Source organism: Carlito syrichta, unplaced genomic scaffold (genome assembly GCF_000164805.1).
Source record: "Carlito syrichta isolate Samal-C Ts95f unplaced genomic scaffold, Tarsius_syrichta-2.0.1 Scaffold304704, whole genome shotgun sequence".
NCBI classification, from domain to species: Eukaryota; Metazoa; Chordata; class Mammalia; order Primates; family Tarsiidae; genus Carlito; species Carlito syrichta.
This window is the reverse complement of record NW_007248800.1, coordinates 63,485-87,161: the sequence shown is the minus strand read 5'-3', so window position 1 is coordinate 87,161 and position 23,677 is coordinate 63,485. Positions and strand designations below refer to the sequence as shown.

At 33.7% G+C, this 23,677-nt stretch overlaps 2 protein-coding genes across 2 annotated transcripts in view; one reads left to right on the top strand and one right to left on the bottom strand.

The window, feature by feature from the left end:
- LOC103263018 (C-type lectin domain family 1 member A) overlaps positions 1 to 23,677 on the bottom strand; it is a 71,931-nt gene that overhangs the window by 24,290 nt on the left and 23,964 nt on the right.
- CLEC9A (C-type lectin domain containing 9A) lies at positions 3,300 to 20,036 on the top strand. Its single transcript, XM_008060693.1, has 6 exons — positions 3,300 to 3,390; positions 5,184 to 5,264; positions 14,681 to 14,827; positions 16,889 to 17,040; positions 19,117 to 19,238; positions 19,904 to 20,036. Exons 1-6 carry the CDS (start codon positions 3,300 to 3,302, stop codon positions 20,034 to 20,036), a joined length of 726 nt encoding a protein of 241 aa, XP_008058884.1.

Below are 23,677 nucleotides of genomic sequence, written 5' to 3'. Positions count from 1 at the left end.
AACAGCCATAATTTTCTGTGCAAAAGAAGGAAAATATAGTTTGCAAGAAACCTCATAAAGTAAAATAAATGCTTCTTAACAAGGCCCACAGGCTACTAGACAGAAAACAAGTAAACGTGTTTTATCTAATTCTTTTCCTAACAGTTCTGTCCTTGGTTTTTGCTGAGTAACTCAGGAAATATTTATAGAAAATGTGGAGAGGCACCTATTAACAGGATAAAAGGCAAAAATTGCTTGTCTGTTCCACAACTTCCTGTCTTTAGTGGGAATACACTTTATGAATATGACTCTCAAACATCTCAATGGAGGTGTTTGTTAAAATATGGAGAACTTAAACACAAATACAGATGGTACTCAGTTGGAAGGCTAAGGAGACATAGAAACGTTTGTTTTGATCAAGCACACCCACATGATTTTGATACAAATAAACTTTAATATATTTTTTAAAATATTACTTTAGTACTTATTCTCTATGTGGCTTTGAGTAAGTAATTTAGTCTCTTTACAATCCAGTTTCCAATCTATGAAATGGATTTTAATATTATTAATGATATAACGTAATTGTGAGGCTCATTTACTATACTTATATAAAATATTAATCAGAATACCAAACATGAAATAAATAAATATGTTCCTTTTATAGCTTTTGTGCACTAACACTCAAAAACACTTGAAATTTTATCTTGTTCTAGACTATCAATAAATAAACAGATTTGGAGCTTTGAAAAATATCAGAAATATCTCTCAGATTCTACTTACTACTTCACATGTCTAGAGATCTTGGCTTTTGGGTGATGTAATTATTTTCTTGATTTTAATTGTTTATGTAGAGAAGCCAACTAAAAACTAATAATTCAGAAAATTTTCTAAAACTTAGCCATATCTATGGGCTTCATTTCATCCCTACAAAATAAAAAAGCAGATATTTTTACATCACAAATGAGCTATGGCATGAATAAATTTAGAAGAATAATATCTTAGTGTATCACAAAAACACAATTAGAGATGTAAATCAGCTGCGCATGGTGGCTCAAGCCTGTAATCCCAACCCAGATGAGGGAATTTTTGGGGGGAGGCCTGAACCCACAGATTCGAGAATAACCTGGGCAACTTGGCGAGACTTCATCTCTACAACAAATCAAACAATTATCCAGGTGTGGTAGTGTGCACCTGTAGTTCCGGCTACTTGGAAGGCTGAAGCAGAAGAATCGCCGGAGCCCAGCAGGTCGATGCTGGGGTGACCATGAGTGTGCCAATACACTCCAGCCTGGGGGACAGAGTGAGACTCTAACTCAAAAAAGAAGAGGAGTAAATCAAATAGTGCCACAAACTAATTTAAAAAAAAATTAAACTTGCAAAGCACAAGAATGCAAAGCTCAATAAAACGAGATATGCCTGTACTCCGTAGTAGATACTGAAAAAATCAAACTAATTTCTGTGAAAGTTTTAAAAGATAGTACTTGGAAAGTAATGAACAATAAATAACAGATAGTATGATTAGAAATATCAAAAGTCATATATGTAACAGTTTTTTAAAGCAGGATATATTAAGAAGACAGAAAATCTCCCACAGTAGGAGGAAAATTTAAGAGCAATTGCAAGTTAATAACAACTTATTGAACTTCCTGTTCTTGTGTTCCTGACATTAGCCTCAAGGCACTTTTGGTATGTATATGGTTTCTTCCTCGTTTCTTAAGAGGGAAATGATCCTGTTTTAAAGACTATGTGGGATTAAGTTGCATCATTTTTCAGATCAAAATTTAAGGTCATACAAACATCATATAAAACACTGGAGAATGGGCTGAATATGCTCCATTTACAACTGGAGATCTTTCAGCCCCAACCTATGCTTTAGGAGACTGAACTCAAATGAATGTATTATCTGGGTAAACTTGAATTCTGGCTTTCAGTTAATTAGCCAATGGAATTCACTGACAAGAGATCAGAAGTGCAGTGTTTCCAACGGTTTGCTCACTATCGTGGCTAGGTTTGGCAAAGACTGCACGTTCTGTATCTTAGTCCATGGTCCTTGTCAGGCAGGTCACAAAGTTCCAATAAACAACCTCCACTTAATTCTTTACATCTAGGAGTGATAACACACTTTTCACCGCCCTTTTTTATACCCTTAACCCTTCCCCAAACTTTATAAGCAATCCTTTAATTTTAGGGTCTTGATTGTTATAGAGAAATGATTGATGCAGTGAGACATTGAAACAAAAGAGAACATCACAATTTTGCAGATTGTTGGAACTGGCAGACTATGTAAATGAGACATGACTTTTGGACAAGTCATAAGGACAAGTGTCCAAAAGATGAATGAAGTATCAAACCTCTCAGTATTAATGCAGTTACAGGATGCAGTAGAAATGGCCATCTGTCCAGTAAATAATTCATATTTTCCTTCTAGAGTAAAGCTGTCATCCAAAGATTGCAGTCAGTCAAAAATTACATTACATTATTCAAGCTCAACCTTTATATACAAACGGGGGCATGCCTTTGGTAGAGGTGAATGTGATACATTTTACTTCTAAGTTATGGTTTTCAAGAAATATATGTAGATTCATCACCTTCTCTTTTCTTTTTCAGTGGATAGAAATTGAGAACTCCAATGTCTCACAAGATGGAAGAATACCAAGTCTCATTTGGAGGAAAGCTATCTACTAATCAGTATTACTGAAAGTAAGATGTTCTGTGAGGGAGCTATACACTTTCATTGTGTTAAACAAGTGATAGTTTGAGAATTATTTGTCATAGCGACTAACATTGTCCTAACTGATATATGGTATGTAAATTTATGTTGAAGACAAAATTCCTTCCTAGTTTTCCTGTTTAAGGCTACACAGTGACCTATCACTCTTTACACTCTGATTTGGCCAAGGTGAGCTATCTTAGTATCTTTTTATCTAGGTCATCCCTATACTTGATGTCCTATACCAAATGCAAGTCCATTCTTTGCACTTACATCTTTTTTTTGTCTACTTAACTGTAATTTAGTGTTATCTCCATCAACACCTGCTACATTTTGGTAACCAGGGCAAAAACATTTTATCATTGGCAATTTTGAATCCCGTTCTTTCTCATATCCTCCTTTACCAAGTTGTGCTTTGACTTGAACTCCATAAACTTCCACTTTCTGGATGAAGATACATTTATTCTATTCCTTAAACTTAAATATATTCTCCCACTACTGTGAAAATGTAGCCAGTTTCAGTTCTTTCACCAACCTAGTCCTAACCACGAGAGGAGTTATTTGTGTCAAATTCCCGTGGGGATTGTTTTCCTATCAAAACATTTCAGACATGCATGAGGAAGAAATATATACCTCTCTTCAGTGGGATAATCCAACACCAAACTCTTGCCAGAAATGTCTGCCATCCACCAGGTGTTCAGGTAACAACTTCTAATTATTTTGTGTAAGATTTTAGAGTTTACCTTTTGTTTCCTGTTCTATGATAAGCCCAAGGCATTTATTTTATTTTATTTTATTTTTATTTTTATTTTTTTTTTGAGTTGGAGTCTCACTCTGTCGCCCAGACTGGAGTGCAGTGGCCGCTCCCGGCCACCGCAGCCTCGGCCTGCTGGGCTCCGGCGATCCTTCCGCCTCAGCCTTCCGAGTAGCCGGAATTACAGGCAGGCGCTACCACGCCCGGCTGATTTTTTTATTTATTGAAGAGATGAGGTCTTGCTGCCCAGGCGGGTCTCAAACCCGCGGGCTCAGGCAATTCACTCACCTCAGCCTCCCAAAGGCGCCGGATTACAGGCTGAGCCACCGAACCCGGCTAAGGCATTTATTTTAACCTGAGATAACTTACCCAAGAGCATCATAATGTGTGTAAAAATGCTAAATAAAATGAAGTGGAGAAGGAGTAAATAAAGGTGAAAAAAAGAGCAAGAAACTTCACAAATATGTGGCCCTTTCTCTGTCTCTATCTCCCTCTCTCTCTCTTTCTCTCTCTGGGAAAGACAAAGAATTCCTAGATTTGGAAAATAAGTTAAAAATCATATAATTTCAATTATTTTCATTCCTGTATAAAACACTCTGCAAAATTTCTAATAAATATTTTTTAAAAATAATAAAACACAGATTAAAGATCTAGTAAGATCTCAATGGCCTAGAACTGTCTACAATCATGATCAGTTCTGTCTTTATTATTTAATATCTGTATTTGTTTCTTTTTGTTGATGTAACAAATCAGCACAGATTTAGGGAATTAATACAACATGAACTTACTACCTTATAGTTCTAGTGGTAAAAAGTAGAAGTATGAGTTTTACTGGGTCAAAACCAAGGTGTTGGGAGGGTTCTGGAGGAGAATTAATCTCCTTGTCTTTTCCAGTTCTTGAGCTGTGTTTATTGCTTTTTTTTTTGACTCATGGTCCCCTTTTCCCATCTTCAAAGTCAACAACATAACACCTTTCAATGTTTCTATGCTGCCACGATTACATCATACTCTGTTCCTCTCCCGCCTCTCGCTTATAAGGACCCAGATAATCCAGGCTAATCTTCCCATCCCCATATACTTAGTGTCATTTTCAAAGTTTCTATGCCTCATGATGTAACATTGACAGGTTCCAGGGGTTAGGACATGGGCATCTTGGGCAGGGGCATTATTCTATTTACCACAATATCCAAAGATGAATTTTATCTGTTTTTCTCTGATTAATGTTACAAATATAACAAATCACACATTCTTCATTTATTCTCCCTGAAAAGCTAGAAAATTAGCTGGAAAAATGTCTTCCTCTTCCAAAAGTGTATATTAAAAAGAAAACATTTTAATCAATCATGTTTAAGTGACACTGAAAAGAGGTTGGAACATGTGAGACAGTATTCTTGTTCTCAAAAATTGAAGCATGCTAACTGACTTGTGATAATCCCTAAAAGATTGGAAAAGACTATATATAAATAGGAAGACTGTGACATTATAGATAAAGATATGAGAAGTATACTATTAATCTGTTTAACATTTTCTAAATCACATATTAACACAGAGTTAGGGGACCGAGCACAGGTTCCCTTTTTTTTTTCTGTTACACAAAGTTACACATTTCAGGGTTCAACAATTCTCCAGTAGAAATGCCCAGTGTGAATTCCCTCTTTTACACAGTCTCATCCTATTCTGGACCCATCTCTCTCATTTACTTTCCCTAACTCAATTTAATTATTCTTATTCCATATTTAGGAACATGGTGTCTTGTGATGGTGATTTCATGTATTTTCTGCATGGGTTTACTAGCAACATCCATTTTCTTGGGCATCAAGTGTAAGTAAAAAGGGTATCTTCAAATTTATAAATATATATTATATAGATATATCATTATAATGCAACTATAACAATATATCATTATATCATTATACATAAAACTTCATAATTTGAAGATAGATGAAAAATCAATTAATAAATATCTGACTGCATATAACAAAACAATAGCTTCTAAATTTTAATTATTTGATATAACTTTCTGAACACTTGAATGACACTGATAACTTTCAATGATCAATTGCACATCATTTAACTCAAATATTTTCCTGGGAAAAAGCAATGCAGATGATTATTTATGTTATGATTCCATTTGTGAGTCTTATTAGCATGCCAAAGTGTGTATTTTGAAAAATTTAGGGATCTGCTTTACTTTTCCTACAATACATTTAAAGATTATTTATATTAGGCAAGGTGCAATTTAAGATGTTTAATACAAACCTGAGAACTTTTTTTTTTGGCCATATTTAACCACATTGCTTTATTCCTTTTAGTCCAAATTAGAGACATATTTTCATGTCTGTCAAGTGGAAATGTACAAAATATAATAATTACCAAACTTCAGATTCTAATAAAAGAACTATGAACCTCTACCATTATTCCTACTAGCACTAAGAAAATATGGTCATAAAGACAAAGGTGAAGCTTGTTGTTGGAGTAATTTTTCTTTTTTGTATGGCTTGGCAAATTATGTTTCTACCTAGTCAGCATCAGCTGGAGAGAAGGAATGACAAGCTTGGAGAATAAGTAAGGAAATGTTCAGATTTGCTTTCACAAAGTACAGAAGTTTGATCTTGCACATGTAATTTATGAGCTTCAGTTTCCTACTCGGTTTTAAAGGACTGCTTTAAGAATTATTAAGAAGTAATTATTACCTTGTCTGTCTCCTCAAAAGAAATTTCATGGTCCAGTAGAAATGTTAGAACTTCCAAAAGTCTTTTCTTCTCTCTCTCTGTACCCTCTCTCCGCACTTTATTTTAAAAAATATTTTATGCTAGTTCATATTTTTTTAAAGCACACAAAGTAAATATTTGTTTATCCAACACACTGAAAACCAACTAGTTGCAAGAGACCAAACAGATAAGTCAATTAATATCTACTAATTCATTTTGTTCTGTACATAATTGAGAACTTTTAATGACATATTACCAAGCTTTGTTCTTCATTCATACTCACTCTACAATATAGTACCCCATATTTAACTCACATTAAAAATATCAAAAGATATGCTTTAAATATTAATTCTATATAATGAACTTCTCTGTTGTTTTACAAACAATAACTATTTGGACTAAGAAGATTTAAAAACTTAAAATACAAAAAATTTTTAGATTAAAAACATAATCGCCGGGCTCGGTGGCTCAGCCTGTAATCCTGCGCCTTTGGGAGGCTGAGGTGAGTGGATTGCCTGAGCCCGCGGGTTTGAGACCCGCCTGGGCAGCTAGACCTCATCTCTGCGATAAATCAAAAAATCAGCCGGGCGTGGTAGCACATGCCTGTAATTCCGGCTACTTGGAAGGCTGAGGCGGAAGGATCACCGGAGCCCAGCAGGTCGAGGCTGCGGTGGCCGGGAGCGGCCACTGCACTCCAGTCTGGGCGACAGAGTGAGCCTTCAACTCAAAACAACAACAACAACCAAAAAACATAATCAATTGAAATGCAACATCAAGAAACACTATTGTTAAGTGAAGAGATATATAATTTGATTTCTATGTAAGGAAAAAGCTATAGTCTCCAATTGATATAATCAAAAAATATATGACAAATACTAATAATGTTTAGTCACTGTACGTTTTTCATGATCTCAATAAAACTTGTCCTGTGTATACGTGATTTTGATTTTTTTTCTCTGTCAAGTACATCAAATCTGTTTAAATAAACCATAACAGTCATGTTCCTAAGAAATTCTGAGTTATCTTAAGCTGTATTATTTACTTTTGACCCAGCAATATCACGTCTTAAATTTATTCTACAGGTAAACCTACACATGAAGTAATAAGAAAAAAAAAGGTTGGAAATAGATCAGATGCCCACAATTAATAGGAGACCATTTACATAAATACTGGTACATCTATATAATTTAATACTATGAACCAAAACAAGAAAGAAATAAAGAAAAAGAAGTTCTATATATATGAAATATGAAATGTCTTCGTGATACATCGATAAATGAAAAATAAGCAACATTCAAAATCATGTTTATCGATGCCACAATTTACTTAAGAAAGAATATTTTCTTGAATTCACATAAAGTAACAATGGAAGGTTATATAAGAAATGCCTGAAAGTGGGAACAAGAGGAATGAGACAGATGGGACAATGCTATGAAAAAGATATTTTAGTTTTTACTTTTTGTGTTTTTTTAAGTTTTAATCTCATGAATGTAGTATGCATTCAAACATTTTTTTAAACTCCCCAAACAGAATTTGTGTGAAGAAAATGTTACTTTGGTGAGGATAAAGGGAGGCTAGATGAAAAAACAATGTGCTTAAGACTTTCAGTAATTTCTGGAAAATTCTTACAAGTAGAAGTTTTTGATTTTTAAATTTTGTTTTAATAGCTAAAAATATATACTTATAAAATGAAACATTGCTATATAAATGTAAAGTACATTTTTGTTTGACTTTTATTCAAAGGTAGTGACTTTTTAATTTTTGTTTTTGCTGTTATCGGCATTATCACTTGGATAGGTTTTCTTTCTTTCTTTTTTCAAGTTGTAGTCTCACTCTTGTCAACCAGGCTAGAGTGCAGTGGTATAATCATGGCTCTGCAGCTTTGTCCCTTCTGTGCCCAAGTGATCATTCCGCATCAGCCTCCTCTGTAGGTGAGATTATAGCCACCATGCCTGGCAATTTTTAAAATTTTTTGTAGAGGTGAAATCTCACTATATTGCCCGGGCTGATCTTGAACTCCTGGACTCAAGCAATCCTCCTACCTCAAACTACCAAAGTTCTGAGATAATAGGCATAAGCCACGACATCTGGCTTTTGTCTATGTTTTCTCATACATTCTTAGCACTTAAGAGATTTTGGAAACAAGACCAGTTTTCAAAAAGAAAAATTTGTTAAGTAAGAAGTAGCATCTTCACTTTCTATATCCTTTATAATAACCTAATGTCCCTATTAGTTATAGATTATGCTATATCCAGTAGGCTTTAAGACATGAAAATTGTGCTTAATTTTAATAAGTATTTCATTTAAATTATGTTCTATTTTTAATAAAGAATGTTACATCCATAAAGGAGGAAAGCAGAATTTAAATGTAATAATTACCTCTGAATTGTACATTTAAAAGTGGAAAAGGATGTAAGTTATATATCTGTGTTTTACCTCAATGAAAGACGAATGTTACCTCCAGTTCTCTTCATGAAAACTTACAATGTAAGAAAATGCCAAAACTTATACTTAAATTACATATATTTTTTAGAAAGAGATATGTTTCTGACAAAAACTAGTAAATGAAAACTATATCTATTTAAAAGTATCATAACTCTAAAGTAATGCAAGTGCTAATGACAAATTGTTTGCATATATCATTACAATTAATTTTATACATATCTGACAAGAGGACTAGTAAAATTGTTATATTTATATAAAAATTACAATGTAATAATTTTAAGAAATCTTCTAGAACTATTATTATTGACATGGAGGTATGGTTATGCAATGTTTTCCCATTAAAGAAGCAAATTTTTAGAAAGTCATTTGTAGAAAAATATAATTTTCTAAAAATTACAATGTATATTACTTGTGTTATGCATATATACCAAATATATGTATGTGTGTATAGACATATATTTTATATACATATATAGAAAAGGATTTCAAAGGTTATAAGCTAAATATTAACAATCATACCTGAGTGGTAGATTTCAAAGTAAGTAGATCTAATCTCTAGCTTCTTACTATTTTGCATTTTCTGTTTTTTTAATAATATTACTTATGCTCATTAATTTTTCTATTTTAAAAAAATTGTAGCGCAAAATATTTTCAAAGAAATTAGGTTTTTTTATTTGTTTACTACTCATTGTCATTTATTTAAATTTATCAGTTAGGTGTGATGTAAATTATCATATAACAAATATTATTTGGGGAGCTTTAAAAGTTTTTCTTCTTTTTATCCAAGTAATAATTTTTTTGTATTTATTCTTCACTTGTTGCAAATTGATTACAACCTCTACACCAATAAAGTGATTGTATTTTGCTTCCCATTTGGAGTGAAACTCCTAAAGAGTCTCAATTCCCTTACTCAAGTTTCGTTGCAGTTTTATGCAGTACAAGCTATTCAGATAGTAATAAAACAAGAATAACTTACAAAATATAGCTAATTTAGAAAAAAATTAAATAACAGTTTAGAATTATACTTCAAATTTCTAAAAGGAAGATCATCATGTTTTAATAACCTGCCAGATTATTAACAGGGTAAAATAAAGAACTGCCCTGTCCTACTCTCAACTCTGGTTAGAGTTAATCTTTTGCTAAGAAGAGGGAAAATAATTCAAGCAACTGTCAGCCTAGGTTTCCTAAGTAACCACAGTTGAATAGGGCATAAACATTTTCCTTCTCTAGTCTGTTGCTCTTGACTTCTGGTCTTTCTACTCAGCAACAATATTGATGAGTAAATCAGATCAGGATATGTGATGTGTAATTAAAGGTTCTATTGTATATACTGACTTGACCAGTTATTGGGGAGATAAAGTGCACATGCAAATTGTTTTTTCACATATAAATGATCTTTCTTCATGACAATTATTTTCTATTAGAGCATAGCAAAATTATATCCAAGTCTTCCTTTGTGAAAGAGCTAACTGGATCTTATGTAAACCAACCTTAATAAATATTCATTTCATGTGCATTTTTCTAACAATCTATTATCCAAAAGTGGCACCATGGCAGGAGGGAAATGTGGCTAGTATAGTTATCACAAACAAGTTTAGCCTGTCTTGATTATGTTCCTTTTGTGGTCTTGGTTACCTCCATTTTGTGATTTTAAAAAATGAAAATTATAGTTCTATGTATTTATTTTCCTCTTTTGTTTTTCTATTTCTCTCTAAAAGATTTGATTTTTACTCCAAAAGGTCTGGCTGATGTTATAATTTTTCATAAGTGTTTGATTAACTAATTAATTTTCTTGATGCCATGCTCTCTCCCAACACATAATATGTCCACTTAATGCCTTCAATTTAATAATTACTTATACACCATACATTTATTTTAAGCCAATTACTTACCTGAGAGAAATCAGTCTGCTTGATTTCAAAACTTGTATAGCAAGAGGTATTCATGAACAGATATGCAGCAATAAAATATAATAGAGAATCCAGAAATAGACTAATGCAAATATGCCCAAATGATTTTTGACATAAGCTGAAGATCAATTCAGTGAAGGAGGATAGCCTTTTCAACAAATGGTGCTGAGAAATTAGACATCCATCAGCCAATAAATAAATAAATAAAATTTGATCTAATTCTTATTCAAAAATAAAAAAAATTCACTCAAAATAGATCAGTCATAAGAGTAGGGCATAAAACTACAAAACTTAGAAAATGTAAGAGACAATCTTCAGTATCTAAGGGCAGTCAAAGAGTTCTTAGCATAACATCAAAAAAATAATTAATGAAAGGAAAATTTGATAACCTGGGTTAACCTCGTCAAAATTAATAATGTGTGCTTGAGGATGACAATAAAAAGCAAGTTACAGACAGGATAAATAGTTGCAAGTCAATATCTGGCTAATAACTAGTATCTAGAAAATACAAAGAACTCTCAAACTCAACAGTAAATAGAATTAGAAAATAAAACATGGCTAAGGAAACACCCAGAGGTTACATGAATATCAAATAAGCATAAGAAACTTTGTTCATCATAAGCTATTAAGGAAGAGCAGATTCAAGTCACAATGAGATATCAGTACACACCTATCTGAATGGCTAAAATAACAACTAGTGACAGCATCAAATGCTTGTGAAACAAGAGAAGGAAATCACTTGCCCATTCCTGGTGAGAATGTAAAATGCCCCTCTAGAAAATACTGTAGTCATTCCTTTAAAACCTAAGCTTGACATTTCCTTATAACTTATAAGTAATTGCACCCTGAGCATTTACCCCTGAGAAATTAAAGTGTATGTTTACGCAAAAATCTGCACATGCTGTTTATAACAGCTTTATTTGTAATGATCAAAACCTGAAAACTACCCAAATGTCCTTTAGTGGGTGAATGTTTAAACAAATTATGATAATCCATATCATGACATTTTAGTCAACAATAAAAAATAGCTGAGCTATTTATTTATACAACAATTTGGATGAATCTTCATTAAAATTATTCCGTGTGAATAAAACCAATCACAAAGTTACATATTGCAAGATCTCATTTATACAATATCATTGAAATGAAAGAAATAGAAATGAAACATAGATTCATGATTACCAGAACTTAAGAAGGGATCAGGGCAAGTGGGGAGTGACTGTACTTATAAAAGGACAGTATGATGATTCTCATGGTGATGGCGAAACTGTGCAACTCGATTGTATCCATGTCAAAATCCTGGTGGTGGCATTGAACTATAATTTTGCAAGATATCACTATTGTTGGGAAACTGTGAAAAGGGTACCTGGGATCTCTCCATATTATTTCTTACAGCTGCATGTGAATCCACAATTACATCAAAATAAAATTGTAGTTAAAAAATGACAGGAGAGGTTGTTTAATGGGTATTAAAATACAGTTAGATAGAAGGAATGAGATCTAGAATTCAGTAACACAACAGAGTGACTATATTTAATGACAATTTATTTATATTTCAAAATAACTAAAGGAGTAGATTTGGAATGTTACCAACACAAAGAAATGATCAATGTTTGAGACGATGACTGAATACCCCAATTACCTGGACTGATCATTACACATTCCATGCTTGTATCAAAATATCACATATACCCCATAAATAAGTACACTATTATGAACCCATAAAAAATTGAAAAACAAAACAAAGAAACTTTTTTTGATGACTTTGTTCATTAACTAGATTGTAGAGATGATTTACTGCATAAATATATGAGTGAAAATGTGTCAGACTGTGCCGATTAAACATGTGCTTTGTATAACTCGGTAAAACTGTAACAAACTGCAACAGTTATGACCTATACTACACTCCTCCCAGAAAAGAATTGAATATATCTACACAGCTTGAAGAGTAGAATATAAAGCAGAGATAACATACAGAATTTTAAAAAAGGAGTTATGGAAAGATGGCAAAGTATAAAAAAGAGGATGAGAAAAACATAGCAGACATGAGAAACAGTGGTATATGTGTAATAGCAACTCAGAAGCAGTAGAAAGCTTTGGACAAAAGTGATAGTATATGACTTTTTAAATTAAAATATTCTAAAGTTTATTAAAAACATTAAGCTACAAGTTCAAGAAATTTTATAGAAATCAAATTGAATAAAAAAATCAATATCTTTGTTAAGAAAGCTATTTAATAAACTATAACTTAGTAGATACTCCATAATATAGTTTTTAAAAACAATTGGCTTAATAAGCGACCCAGAATAAAGAAAAGAAAAATGAAAAATAATATCAAAGTTCAGAATTTTGAAATAAATTATAAAGCTAAAATTATTAAAGCCACGTGGTACTGACATGTGAATGGGTAAGTAGATATCTTGAATATAATGAAAGCGAAAATAAACCCAAATATTTTATTAGAAATTTATAGTAAATTAAAGGTGACAACTAAAAGAGTATGAGGGGAGTTATTTAATAAATGAAATAAGACAACAAAATAAATTCTAGCTACATCAAAATATACATAAAAAATATAAAAGAATAAATCTCACATATACAATTATTTTGTTAAAATTGACTCAAAAGTATTGGATCTATGTGGGCTAAACTACCACAAGCAAAGTCAAAAGACAAGCTGGGAAATTCAACTGTAACTCATATCATGCAAAAGTCTGACTTCATTATAAGTGCACCAGCAGTATCAGATAATAGAGTTGGTTGCAAAAGGAGATTCATTGGATCCAAAATGACAGTGCTTATAAATCTACAGTGTATTATGAAATAACACAGCATTAAACTAAGGATATGTATCAGCCATAGTCTGTCTCAAGAGGGGTCTGAAGAGGCCATGTATAAGCACCTTTTCCTAAGTCTGTAAGTGGCCTATCAGAACACAATTTCTCTCTTGGATCACAGCCACTGACATGTACCTAGAACAACTTCGTACCAAGAAGCCCAAAAGGGATTCTCACTTGGAGACTTTTCTAAATTGTTGACCTAGGCATATTCCTGCTAGGGAACCAGCCTCTGCTAGAGAGTTCTCTCTCAGGGTCTCGTTGTAACCAGGGCAAAGAGTCAATCAGAGTGTCATCCATAAACAATGCTGACAAGCTATATTAATCTGGCCTCATAGTTCTCAGACTTGTGATTTCAAAGCTACATTGTGAATCAGTATGTTTGATGCCTTGTCTAGAGGTCAGTGCCATCTGGGAACTTTAGAAACACTGTTCGGTCTGATTCCAGGCCTGTGGGAATTCATTCTAAAATCACAATGAAACAATAATGAAAAGACTAGAAGCTCAACGAGGAAAAAATTTAAAAGGATAAAATTATACACTTCATAAAAAAGAAATACATCTGACTTTTATGACAAGAGTTTCTACCTCAAACATAAAAAGAAAACTGCAAATTCAAATAATTTTAAGATATCATTTATAACAACACTTATGGAGGGTAATTTGGAAATATCTAATACAATTGAAATGTATACCAACTTTGACCTAGCAACTTATCTTAAAAATAAACTTGCTCACGTGTGAAATTTTGTATGACTAAGGTTCTTTACACTATATTTCTTCCTGTAATACAAAAAGATTACAATAGTCTAAAAGGCAATGGAAAACTAATAAAGTAAATCATGATGCATTCGTGCAATAAAATCTTATACACTTATAATAAAAATTTTAAAGAGTTCTTTATGTATCGATATGGCAATGTGTCTATACATATTTTAAACTATAAAATAAAAGGTTCAAAAACCATGTAAACATATTGTTCTCCTTTGTGTAATGGAGGAAAGGGAATTTCATATTCATTTACTTTCATTTGTAAAATTGCATTTCATTTCATTTGTAAAACTTAAAATATCTGCTTAAGAATTTTAAAAACTGGTAAGCCTGACTGCCTTGGGGAAGTGAAATTGGGCATATCAAGAAACAGGAATGGCAAAGAGACTTTTTGCTTTGTAGCTTTTGATTCCTGAACAAGGTAAATTTTAACCAAAACTCTAAAATAATGCAAATTCAAGTCTTAAAAATAATCTGCAACTTATAGTTGTCTTTCATCTGTGTTGAATTATTTTGTTATAAAATGTCAATATATTATTAGGAATAATTGTTATTGTTTGAAGTGTTCCAGGTAACCACCATTGCAATGCAGCAGCAAGAAAAACTCATGCAACAGCACACAGCACTGCTAAACTGCACACAGTGGAAGAGAAGTCATGCCCATCAGATGAAACATTGCCAAGCCTTGAGGCAAAGCTCTTTCAGTAGAGGTAATTGATATAAATCAGGATCCACTGTGTAGATTTAAATATATGCACCAATTTCTTAAAATAAAATGTGACACACATTTTGTTTTCTGCAAAAATGTTAGTCAGGAATTTACATTAGAGGAGACATAATTTTGAAAATTTTGCAGTTTAATCTTATTTATGTAGGAAACACCAAGTTTTTCCCAAAAAATGCAACTAAAAGAAATATACTGACAAGTGCCAAAGTGGTATGTGTACAGTTAGTCGATCAGATTTTTTAAAAATTATAGTGTTATATAGTAATTCACATTTTTCAATGTGTCTTTAAATATAGTTGTAAATTTCCTAATACATTTAGTTTAGATATTGCTTTCGATTCAAGTTTAGATCACTTTGAGCAGAAAAATTCATTTTGAAAATGACAGTATTTACCATAACATTTTTACAACAATGCAGGATTCAGCTGTTTTTAAAAATTCTAGCTGGGCACAGTGACTCATGCCTATAATTCCAGCACTTTGGTAGGTGAAGGCGTGAGGATTGTTTGAGTCCAGGGGTTGGAGACAAGCTTGAGTAACTTGGTGAGACTTTGTATCTCCAATAAACCAAACAAATTATCCAGGTGTGGTGGCGCACACCTGTAATCCCAGCTATTAGGAAGGCTGAGTCAGAATGATTGCCCGAGTCCAGCAGGTCAAGGCTGCAGTAGCTGTGAGTGTGCCACTATATTCTAGCCTGGGCAACAGAATGAGACTCTGACTAAAACAAACAAACAAAAAATCTGTAAAATTACTTCAGTTTCATTTTTCATTTTGCTTATAAGCATACAAAACATAAAACAGTCACTTTCTACCTGTTGTATCATATGACATGTGTTCTATGGCTACTTTGCATTTCATAATACTTATAATTTAAAGAATTAACTTTTCTATAGTGAATACCATTTAGGTAATTGTCAAAGAGAGAGGTAAAAAAATCTATCAAAGTTCCTTCTGACTTAAATTTAATTAAGTTGGAAAAACCACTGGCGTGCCAAAAATGTTTTTGTACCCATAGCAGGCTATTGCAAGCTTGAGTGAAGCCTACCTCTGAGTCACTACCCTTGAATACAATATCCATTTTGGAAACCTACAAATCCAACATTTTCTCCAACCCTACAAATACTACTGTCAACATGATACTATAAATTTACCACTGTTCAGGATACTAATTAGCATATATTCCAAACAAAGGATATTGAAGAGTTGTAAAGCACTAAACATTTGAGCCCTGGAAGTTTCTAATGAATGATTTCTTATTCTAAATAGAAGACCTTTCTCTAGAAACCAGAGTTCTGGAAGTTATAGTGTCTTTCCATCTATAAAACTGTATCAGAACCATTTGGTCAAACTCTAGCACCTTGGTTCCCCTTTTATACATTTGATCACTCTTCTTTTGTAATTCATTCTTTCTTAAGACAGTTTCCATAAAACTGATTAAACATTAAGACTTACTTATATTGAAATCCTAAAATAAGCATATTGTTCATTTACATTCTTCAATTTTCTTCACCTGCATGTTTTCAAATCACTCCTGTGCATTATTTGTTCTCTTACTTATAAGCAAAATATATTCTTGCTTAACTCTGATTTTAAACATCAACTAAAGGGTCTGAATTTAACTCTGAACTTAAACATCATCATCTAATGGTCTGGTACATTCCTAGAAAAATTGGGGCAGTAAGAGTAACAGACTTGAAACAATAAACAAACAAGACACCCAACTATGTGAATCAAAGAAGGAAAGAATGACAAAACTTGAATAATCAGATCAATTTTTATAGAAGAAGAAAAATTGTGGCAAAGATATTCTCAAATTAATTTCATTTTAAACTATTTAAAGCTTCTATTGCAGGTAAAAAATATTAAGTATATCTTACTGTATTCAGTCTCAGAGAAGTTGAAATTGTTGCATGCTTCATCATGTGAACCATTCTGTCACAGTGTTCAACTTTTCTGGGGGTAATGCAAGGGGTTATTTTGGGGAGACATGTCACTAATATTTTACAATGATGACAATAAATTAAAATGTTTATTTTCAAAGCCAATAACTGTAGCCCTTGTCCAGACAATTGGATTCACAATGGAGAAAGTTGTTACCATATCTTTCAAATCTGGAAAGTTTGGCACCACAGTAAAGAGAATTGTTTGAAGGAAGGCTCCATGCTGCTACAAATAGACAGCAAAGAAGAAATGGTAACTACAGTTTTATGGTCTCACATTATTCTAAAAATATCATGTTACTTATTAAAACAAAAAACATATTCTCCTAAGGTAAAATTTCTTAATATTCTATAGCAGTGGTATATTTGTTATAAAAAAAGATTCAAAAGAGTCAAACTAGGAATAGCGCTTATTTTCCTTTTAATACGGGAAACATAAAAATAAGATGGTTATCCAGAAATCAAGAAGAATATGTTAGTTATATTCTTGGTTAATAAAAAAGGGGAGGGAGCAAGGAAAATGCCATTCTGTGACATGCTAATCCACTCTAAGATATACATACATTATATATTATATATGCTTTAAATATGTAATTTTTCAGTGCTGTAGGAACTATAATAACCTATGATAATCTTGTAAACATCAAGAATAAAAGATGTAGCCAGGCTCGGTGGCTCAGCTTGTAATCCCGCACCTTGGGAGGCTGAGGTGAGTGGATTGCCTGAGCCCGCGGGTTCAAGACACGCCTGAGCAACTTGGCGAGACCTCATCTCTACAATAAATCAAAAAATCAGCCGGGCGTGGTAGCGCATGCCTGTAATTCCGGCTACTCGGAAGGCTGAGGCGGGAGGATCGCCGGAGCCCAGCAGGTCGAGGCTGTGGTGGCCGGGAGCAGCCACTGCACTCCAGTCTGAGCGACTGAGTGAGACTCCAACTCAAAAAAGAAAAAAAGAATAAAAGATGTAGGGGTCATGCAATGAAATGGATAGGTCTACAAAAATATATATTTGCTAAGTAAAATATTTAATTGGCATTAAACTAAGTTTATTAACATCTTAACAAGTAAGTAATTAGATGTATCCCTGAAATCATTCTACCATAAATATGCATAAAATATAATTCATAACTATAAATCTGACCTTATAAAGAATGTATATTTGTTATTTTTCTTTTACTGTTGGGGGAGGGGGTTGGGAGGTCTCTCTCTGTCACCCAGACTGGAGTCAGTGGCACGATCAGGCCTTACCACAGGCCATGACCTCCTGTCCTCAGGTGATCCTCTTGTTTGCCTCAACCCCCTGAATGGCTGGGACTACGGGTGTCCACCACATTCGGCTTTTTTTTTTTTTTTTTCATACCAAGTCTTGCTTTGTTGCCCAGGCCTCATCTTGAACTTCTGACCTCAAACAATTCTCCCACCTTGGGCTCCCAAAGGGCTGGCATTACAGGCATGAGCCACTGTATCCCACCTATATTTCTTATTTTCAGTAATCAGTTGGAGTTCATCTCTATAAGAATAATGGGAAAACAATTTTTTAAAAATATACAATAAACTAAAAAGAAAATTCTGGGCTCAAAAAGTTATTTTCCATAAAAATATGAAGACAATAATTAGAAAAATTTCCTCCAACAAAATGTTCCTACAATTAAGTTGCTTTTGAAATCCCCTATATTATTTTCTATGTTAATGTATACTGGGGAAGGTTAGTCTATGTGGTCTGTGATATTAAGGATAGTTTTACTTCTGATAATGAAGTTTCAGTATAGCATCTTTTTTTTTTGAGATGGAGTCTCACTCTGTCACCCAGACTGGAGTGCAGTGGCACACTCCCGGCCACCGCAGCCTCGACCTGCTGGGCTCCGGCGATCCTTCTGCCTCAGACTTCCAAGTAGCCAAAACTACAGGTGCGCGCTACCACGCCCGGCTAATTTTTTATTTATTGTAGAGATGAGGTCTCGCCAAGTTGCCCAGGCAGGTCTCGAACCCGTGGGCTCAGGCAATCCACTCGCCTCGGCCTTCCAAAGTGCCGGGATTACAGGCTGAGCCACCTATCCTGGCCTATAACATCTTTTTCAACATGTACTTATTCCCTGCCAGACACTGAATCTTTTAAAACTATTTTGATCCCAGTTGCCTATTTTTTCCACATTGATCATACATAAAAAGAAAAGAGCCTATAAATGTTTTCTCATTTTAAAAAAATACTCCTCTTGCTTACTCCAGCTCTCAAGTTTCCATTCATTTCTAGGTAGGTAAAATGTCACACTATATATTTCATTGTAGCTGTGTTTTTTCTCAGTTCACAGTTAAGATTTTATTTCTTACAGGATTTTATCATTGGCAGCTTAAGAAAGGCCAAAGAGAGCAATGATTACTGGGTGGGGCTGACTCAAGATGGACTCAGCAAACCTTGGCTTTGGCAAGATGGCTCCACTCCTTCCCCTGGCCTGTAAGTCTGAGTGACATGCTACAAGAAAAATTAGAAACACAAAGGAATACAAAATTTATTTTATTTTATACCTTGGAATTTCTCCAGGAGACATAGGCAGAATGATAATTTTACAGGGTACTGATAGGAATTAAAGGTAATATTATTAAGAGCAGTATCTAAACATCAACCCTGCTGCTACTATTTTCTAAAATATTCACACTAATATTTGAGGATTTGAATGAACAATATGATATAATTATCAAGTGCATTTTCTTTGTATTACTTAATGTTTAGGGAGTGCTAAGGGGGAAATTTGGAATAACTATAAAGCAATGTCCATATTAAGCTTTTCAGATGAAACTAGGAAGATGGGTGAGCAGAATCAAGTACCTTAGTATTTTGAGAATTAAAAGTCAGGAAAGAGATTCTAATTTAGAGTCAGTCTTTGTGTATCCATGTGTTTAAAATTTTTTTAATGTGCTGCTTGAATTATATTAATATCTTTTATTGAGAGAAAAGAGCTGTTGCTAAAAAAGGAGAAGAAACCATCACAAGAAGGTACATTTTGTATTTATTAATACAAAATAAAACAAGCAAAAACCTGTATACCTCTCAGTAGTTATCCAAGAGAACATCACTGAACTCCTCAAATCTAATCTCAGAAACACTGACTTGTTTTCCAGGTTGCCAACAGATAAGTCTCAATCAACTAACCAGTTTTGTGGATACCTCAGAAACACCGCCCTTTTTTCAGCTAACTGCAGCAACTGGAAGTATTTTATCTGTGAGAAGTATGCCTTAAGAGTCTCTATTTGAAGGAAATTGTGCTTAAAGTGATGTATCACACTAGTATTTGGAACAAGTCATAGGAAATCAGCCACTAAAAGCCCAAAAACAAGTATGAAAGTAAACCAATGTGTGAGCAACAAAACTAGCTACCAGGGACTCAGAACTTTTTTTTGCATTTATACTTGGTAATGTTCTTCAGTACCTTCCATATTTCATTTGACATTATTCAGATTTCCAAGAATAAAATTGATTTCAATTTTAAGAGAACAAAATCCCAAGGAGGTGAGAAAAAGCTGAAAAAAATACATATACTTTTTTTAGGTGTAGAGTAAATTTCACACACAAAAAATCTATAGGTCATTGAGGGAAGTAGTATAATTATAGCTGACTGATTTTCTGTTAAATAAGTAAATAAATTTTTCCTTTGATCAGTCTGTACATTTTCTGGGTTTCCAAACATTATATTATCAGACTAGTAGGGAGGACACAAAGATGGATTATAAATTGGAAAGAAGGCAGAATTCTATCTGCAGTCTGTCAGAAATGCTCTTTTTAGAACTGCATAATTCTATCATAGAGGTGATCTATGAGAATTTCACATAAGTGGAAGAAACAGTCAGGATGTTGATATCAGTGTGTCCTCCAGGAAAGAACAACAGTGAGCTCCAATCCTCCTTCTCCTAGACCATCTCATCACACATCATAGGGCTCATGGTCTGGACCCAAAGTTAACATTCCAGCACTTTTAATGCCTTAATTTCCTCATTGTAAAACAATTATAAAACTTACTTGAAAATATTGTTTAAGGATTCTATCATAAACATATATAGTAGATATAATAGTGTCTTGCACACAATTGAATATTCTATCAGTGTTTGCTATACCTGGAGCACATCATCAGTCATTTCTTTTTTTTTTTTTTTTTTTTTTGAGTCAGAGTTTCACTCTGTCGCCCATACTGGAGGGCAGTGGACACTCCCGGCCACCGCAGCCTCGACCTACTGGGCTCCGGTGATCCTTCCGCCTCAGCCTTCCGAGTAGCGGGAACTACACGCAACCACGGCCAGCTAATTTTTTATTTTTATTGTAGAGATGAGGTCTCGCCAAGTTGCCCAGGCAGATCTCGAACCCGCGGGCTCAGGCAATCCACTCACCTCAGCCTCCCAAAGCGTAGGATTACAGGCTGAGCCACTGAGCACGGCTATCAGTCATTTCTAAGCATCAAATTTATCTGTGTATTCCAGCTAAAAATGATACCTTTTCCTGCCCATGCTGCAGGAATATTGATTATTAAAGTATGGGTAACAGATCAGCCACTCTATGAAGAGAATATCTGTTTTAAAGTTATGAATCCTCCTCAAATAAATCTGTAGACAACCACTTCCCTAAGTCTGCAGGCTCCTTGAAGAGCCTATCTTGTTCCCAGGAGACAGTTAATTTCAAAGTAACTTGTGAGCTATAGGAAGAAAAGTTTCCATAATTATTATTATATTACTTTTTACTACTCACATCTCTAGAACCCCACCTTACCACATAGTAAGTTCTCAACTGATATTTACTAAATTTAACATTTTATTTAATCCTTCATTTCTCAAAAGGAGTAGCTGAGATATATTACGTTATCATCTTCCTAAGAATGAAGGCGTCACCTAAATAAGTAAAAATAAACCCTAATGCACTGAAACAGTGGAAATCATTTAAATAAAACTAAAAGTCTTTTTACCAAAAGGTCCCTTTACCTTAGGTAAGGGCCTTAAGATTTGAAAGAGCATGTTTTGCTTTTATTTACCCTCGACATGGAGTTTAAATGGTGGGAGTTTAAATAAAAGAGACTTTCCTCTAGTTTTCTGCTGAACCTGGAAAAGGAGGATAGCAGGGAAAACACAGTATAAATTCCCTCCTGTCTTTAGTTTTCACAACTGACAGCCAGCAGCTGAATATAATAACCTGGAATAAAAGAGAAACAATAGCAGCTTTTACAAAAGTAAAGACTGTTTGTCTTCAAGATTCCTCAAAATATTGTCTTGGAGCTATGTTTAGAGAAAGGATAGGAAGCATTTATAATTATTATAGAAAAAGTACAATGAAACAAGAGGCAAACATCCTTTAGCTGATGTCATCCTGCCAGTATAATATGTAGTATTTACAAATTAGAATTTTATCAGCAGTGCAGCCTACAGAAGCTCCTACAGATTTCCTCAGCAGCATTACTGCTTTCCACACAAATATTATAGGCGGGAGATTCTTCTCTGCATCAAATTGCTTTTGGTTGATGGTACCAAGGCTTTTTAAAAACAGTAATCATTGGAAAAACCAGTTTCATATCCCAGTTTTATCAATAATGAATCCGGTATCTTTGATCAATTTCATTAAGTTTCAAGTTAGTTTTAAAAAATGAAAAAGAGAAGAGGGGGAAAAAACAACTCTTACAAATGTTAAGAGGCTTTATTACATCATATGGTTAAATTACATTAAATGTGTAAAAAGAAAAACATTCAAATAATATCGATAGAATAATAACATATTATTATTAGAGTCTAAAAATCTATTAATACAATGAACCTTGTACAAAAGTCATGCCTCATTTTAAATCAGATTATGCCGCTGTTTGTAGTCTTCAAAAACTACAAGAATCCCTCTAAAGAGGATTTGACTCCCAAATATAAGGTTGGCTCTGAGACAATTTACTAGACTCTTCTGCTTAGTTCATACTCTGCTTGCATCCCCAAAATAAAAGTTCCCCATTAACCTCCTCACACTTCCTGCTGTTAGGGAACTCATGACCTGTTTCCTGTTGATAAATCCTGAGAGCTGGTTCAATATCCTCAGGAAAAGAAATAGCTCATTGTGTGCCCTGGGGAACTCGACTCTACCAGGAAAGGCCCTACTCCTTGTCTAACTTTCTCTGCACTTTCTTCAGAGCTACCTACACAAACAAGAGGTAGAAGAGAAAAAGTCTTCTCGTGCTGTAAAACAAAGTTATATTGTTCTCCTCTCTGTTTCTCAACTGAATGTTGTTCTCAGCAAATCAGATTTTAGAATTTAATTTTATGATTAATTCCTTTTCTTAAAATTGAAAAAAAAAGTGTGTGAAGGTAATGTTATGTCATGCTTTTTTTGTTTGGAAATGTTTCTTCATACTGTGATCAGTATTATGATATTTGTTATACTGAAAAGAGAATTGAGAACAAAGATGAAGAGGAATAAGCTCAAAAAAAGAAAGTATATCAAATAAACATATGCTATTTTTTTTCTCCTCACCATCTGAAGTGACACCTTCCCTTAGGTGTCAGATTCGGAGTGGGAACAGCATTCAACATTCACTCTCCGGGCAGCTAGACTGTTCAAAGCAATGACATTTAAATGTCAGCAGTCTCTGGATTAGACTGCAGCTACACAGTATTCTAGGAGTCAAGACTTAAATGAGCGCCATATCTCTATTTTACAAAGTCATTTGGATTTCTTTTATTAACCACATTTTCTTTTTGCAGCAGCAAGGCTTAAATAACAATTGTTTAACCACAGGCTTAATCCTCATTTGTTGTTGTGTACATAGCATATTAACTACTTTAATGGAACATCTACACTCGACATACATAGTAAAAGGTAAACAATTTACAATATATGTGATCTGAAAAGAAACCAAAGCATTGCACTCATCATAGAAG

What these genes read in the sequence shown, in the direction of transcription:
- CLEC9A (XM_008060693.1), top strand. Translation starts at nt 3,300, where the DNA reads ATGCATGAGGAAGAAATATATACCTCTCTTCAGTGGGATAATCCAACA. An exon ending in GCAAAGCTCTTTCAGTAGAG is followed by an intron (nt 14,828 to 16,888) that starts GTAATTGATATA and finishes TTATTTTCAAAG; the next exon opens with CCAATAACTGTAGCCCTTGT. An exon ending in TCCACTCCTTCCCCTGGCCT is followed by an intron (nt 19,239 to 19,903) that starts GTAAGTCTGAGT and finishes CTTGTTTTCCAG; the next exon opens with GTTGCCAACAGATAAGTCTC.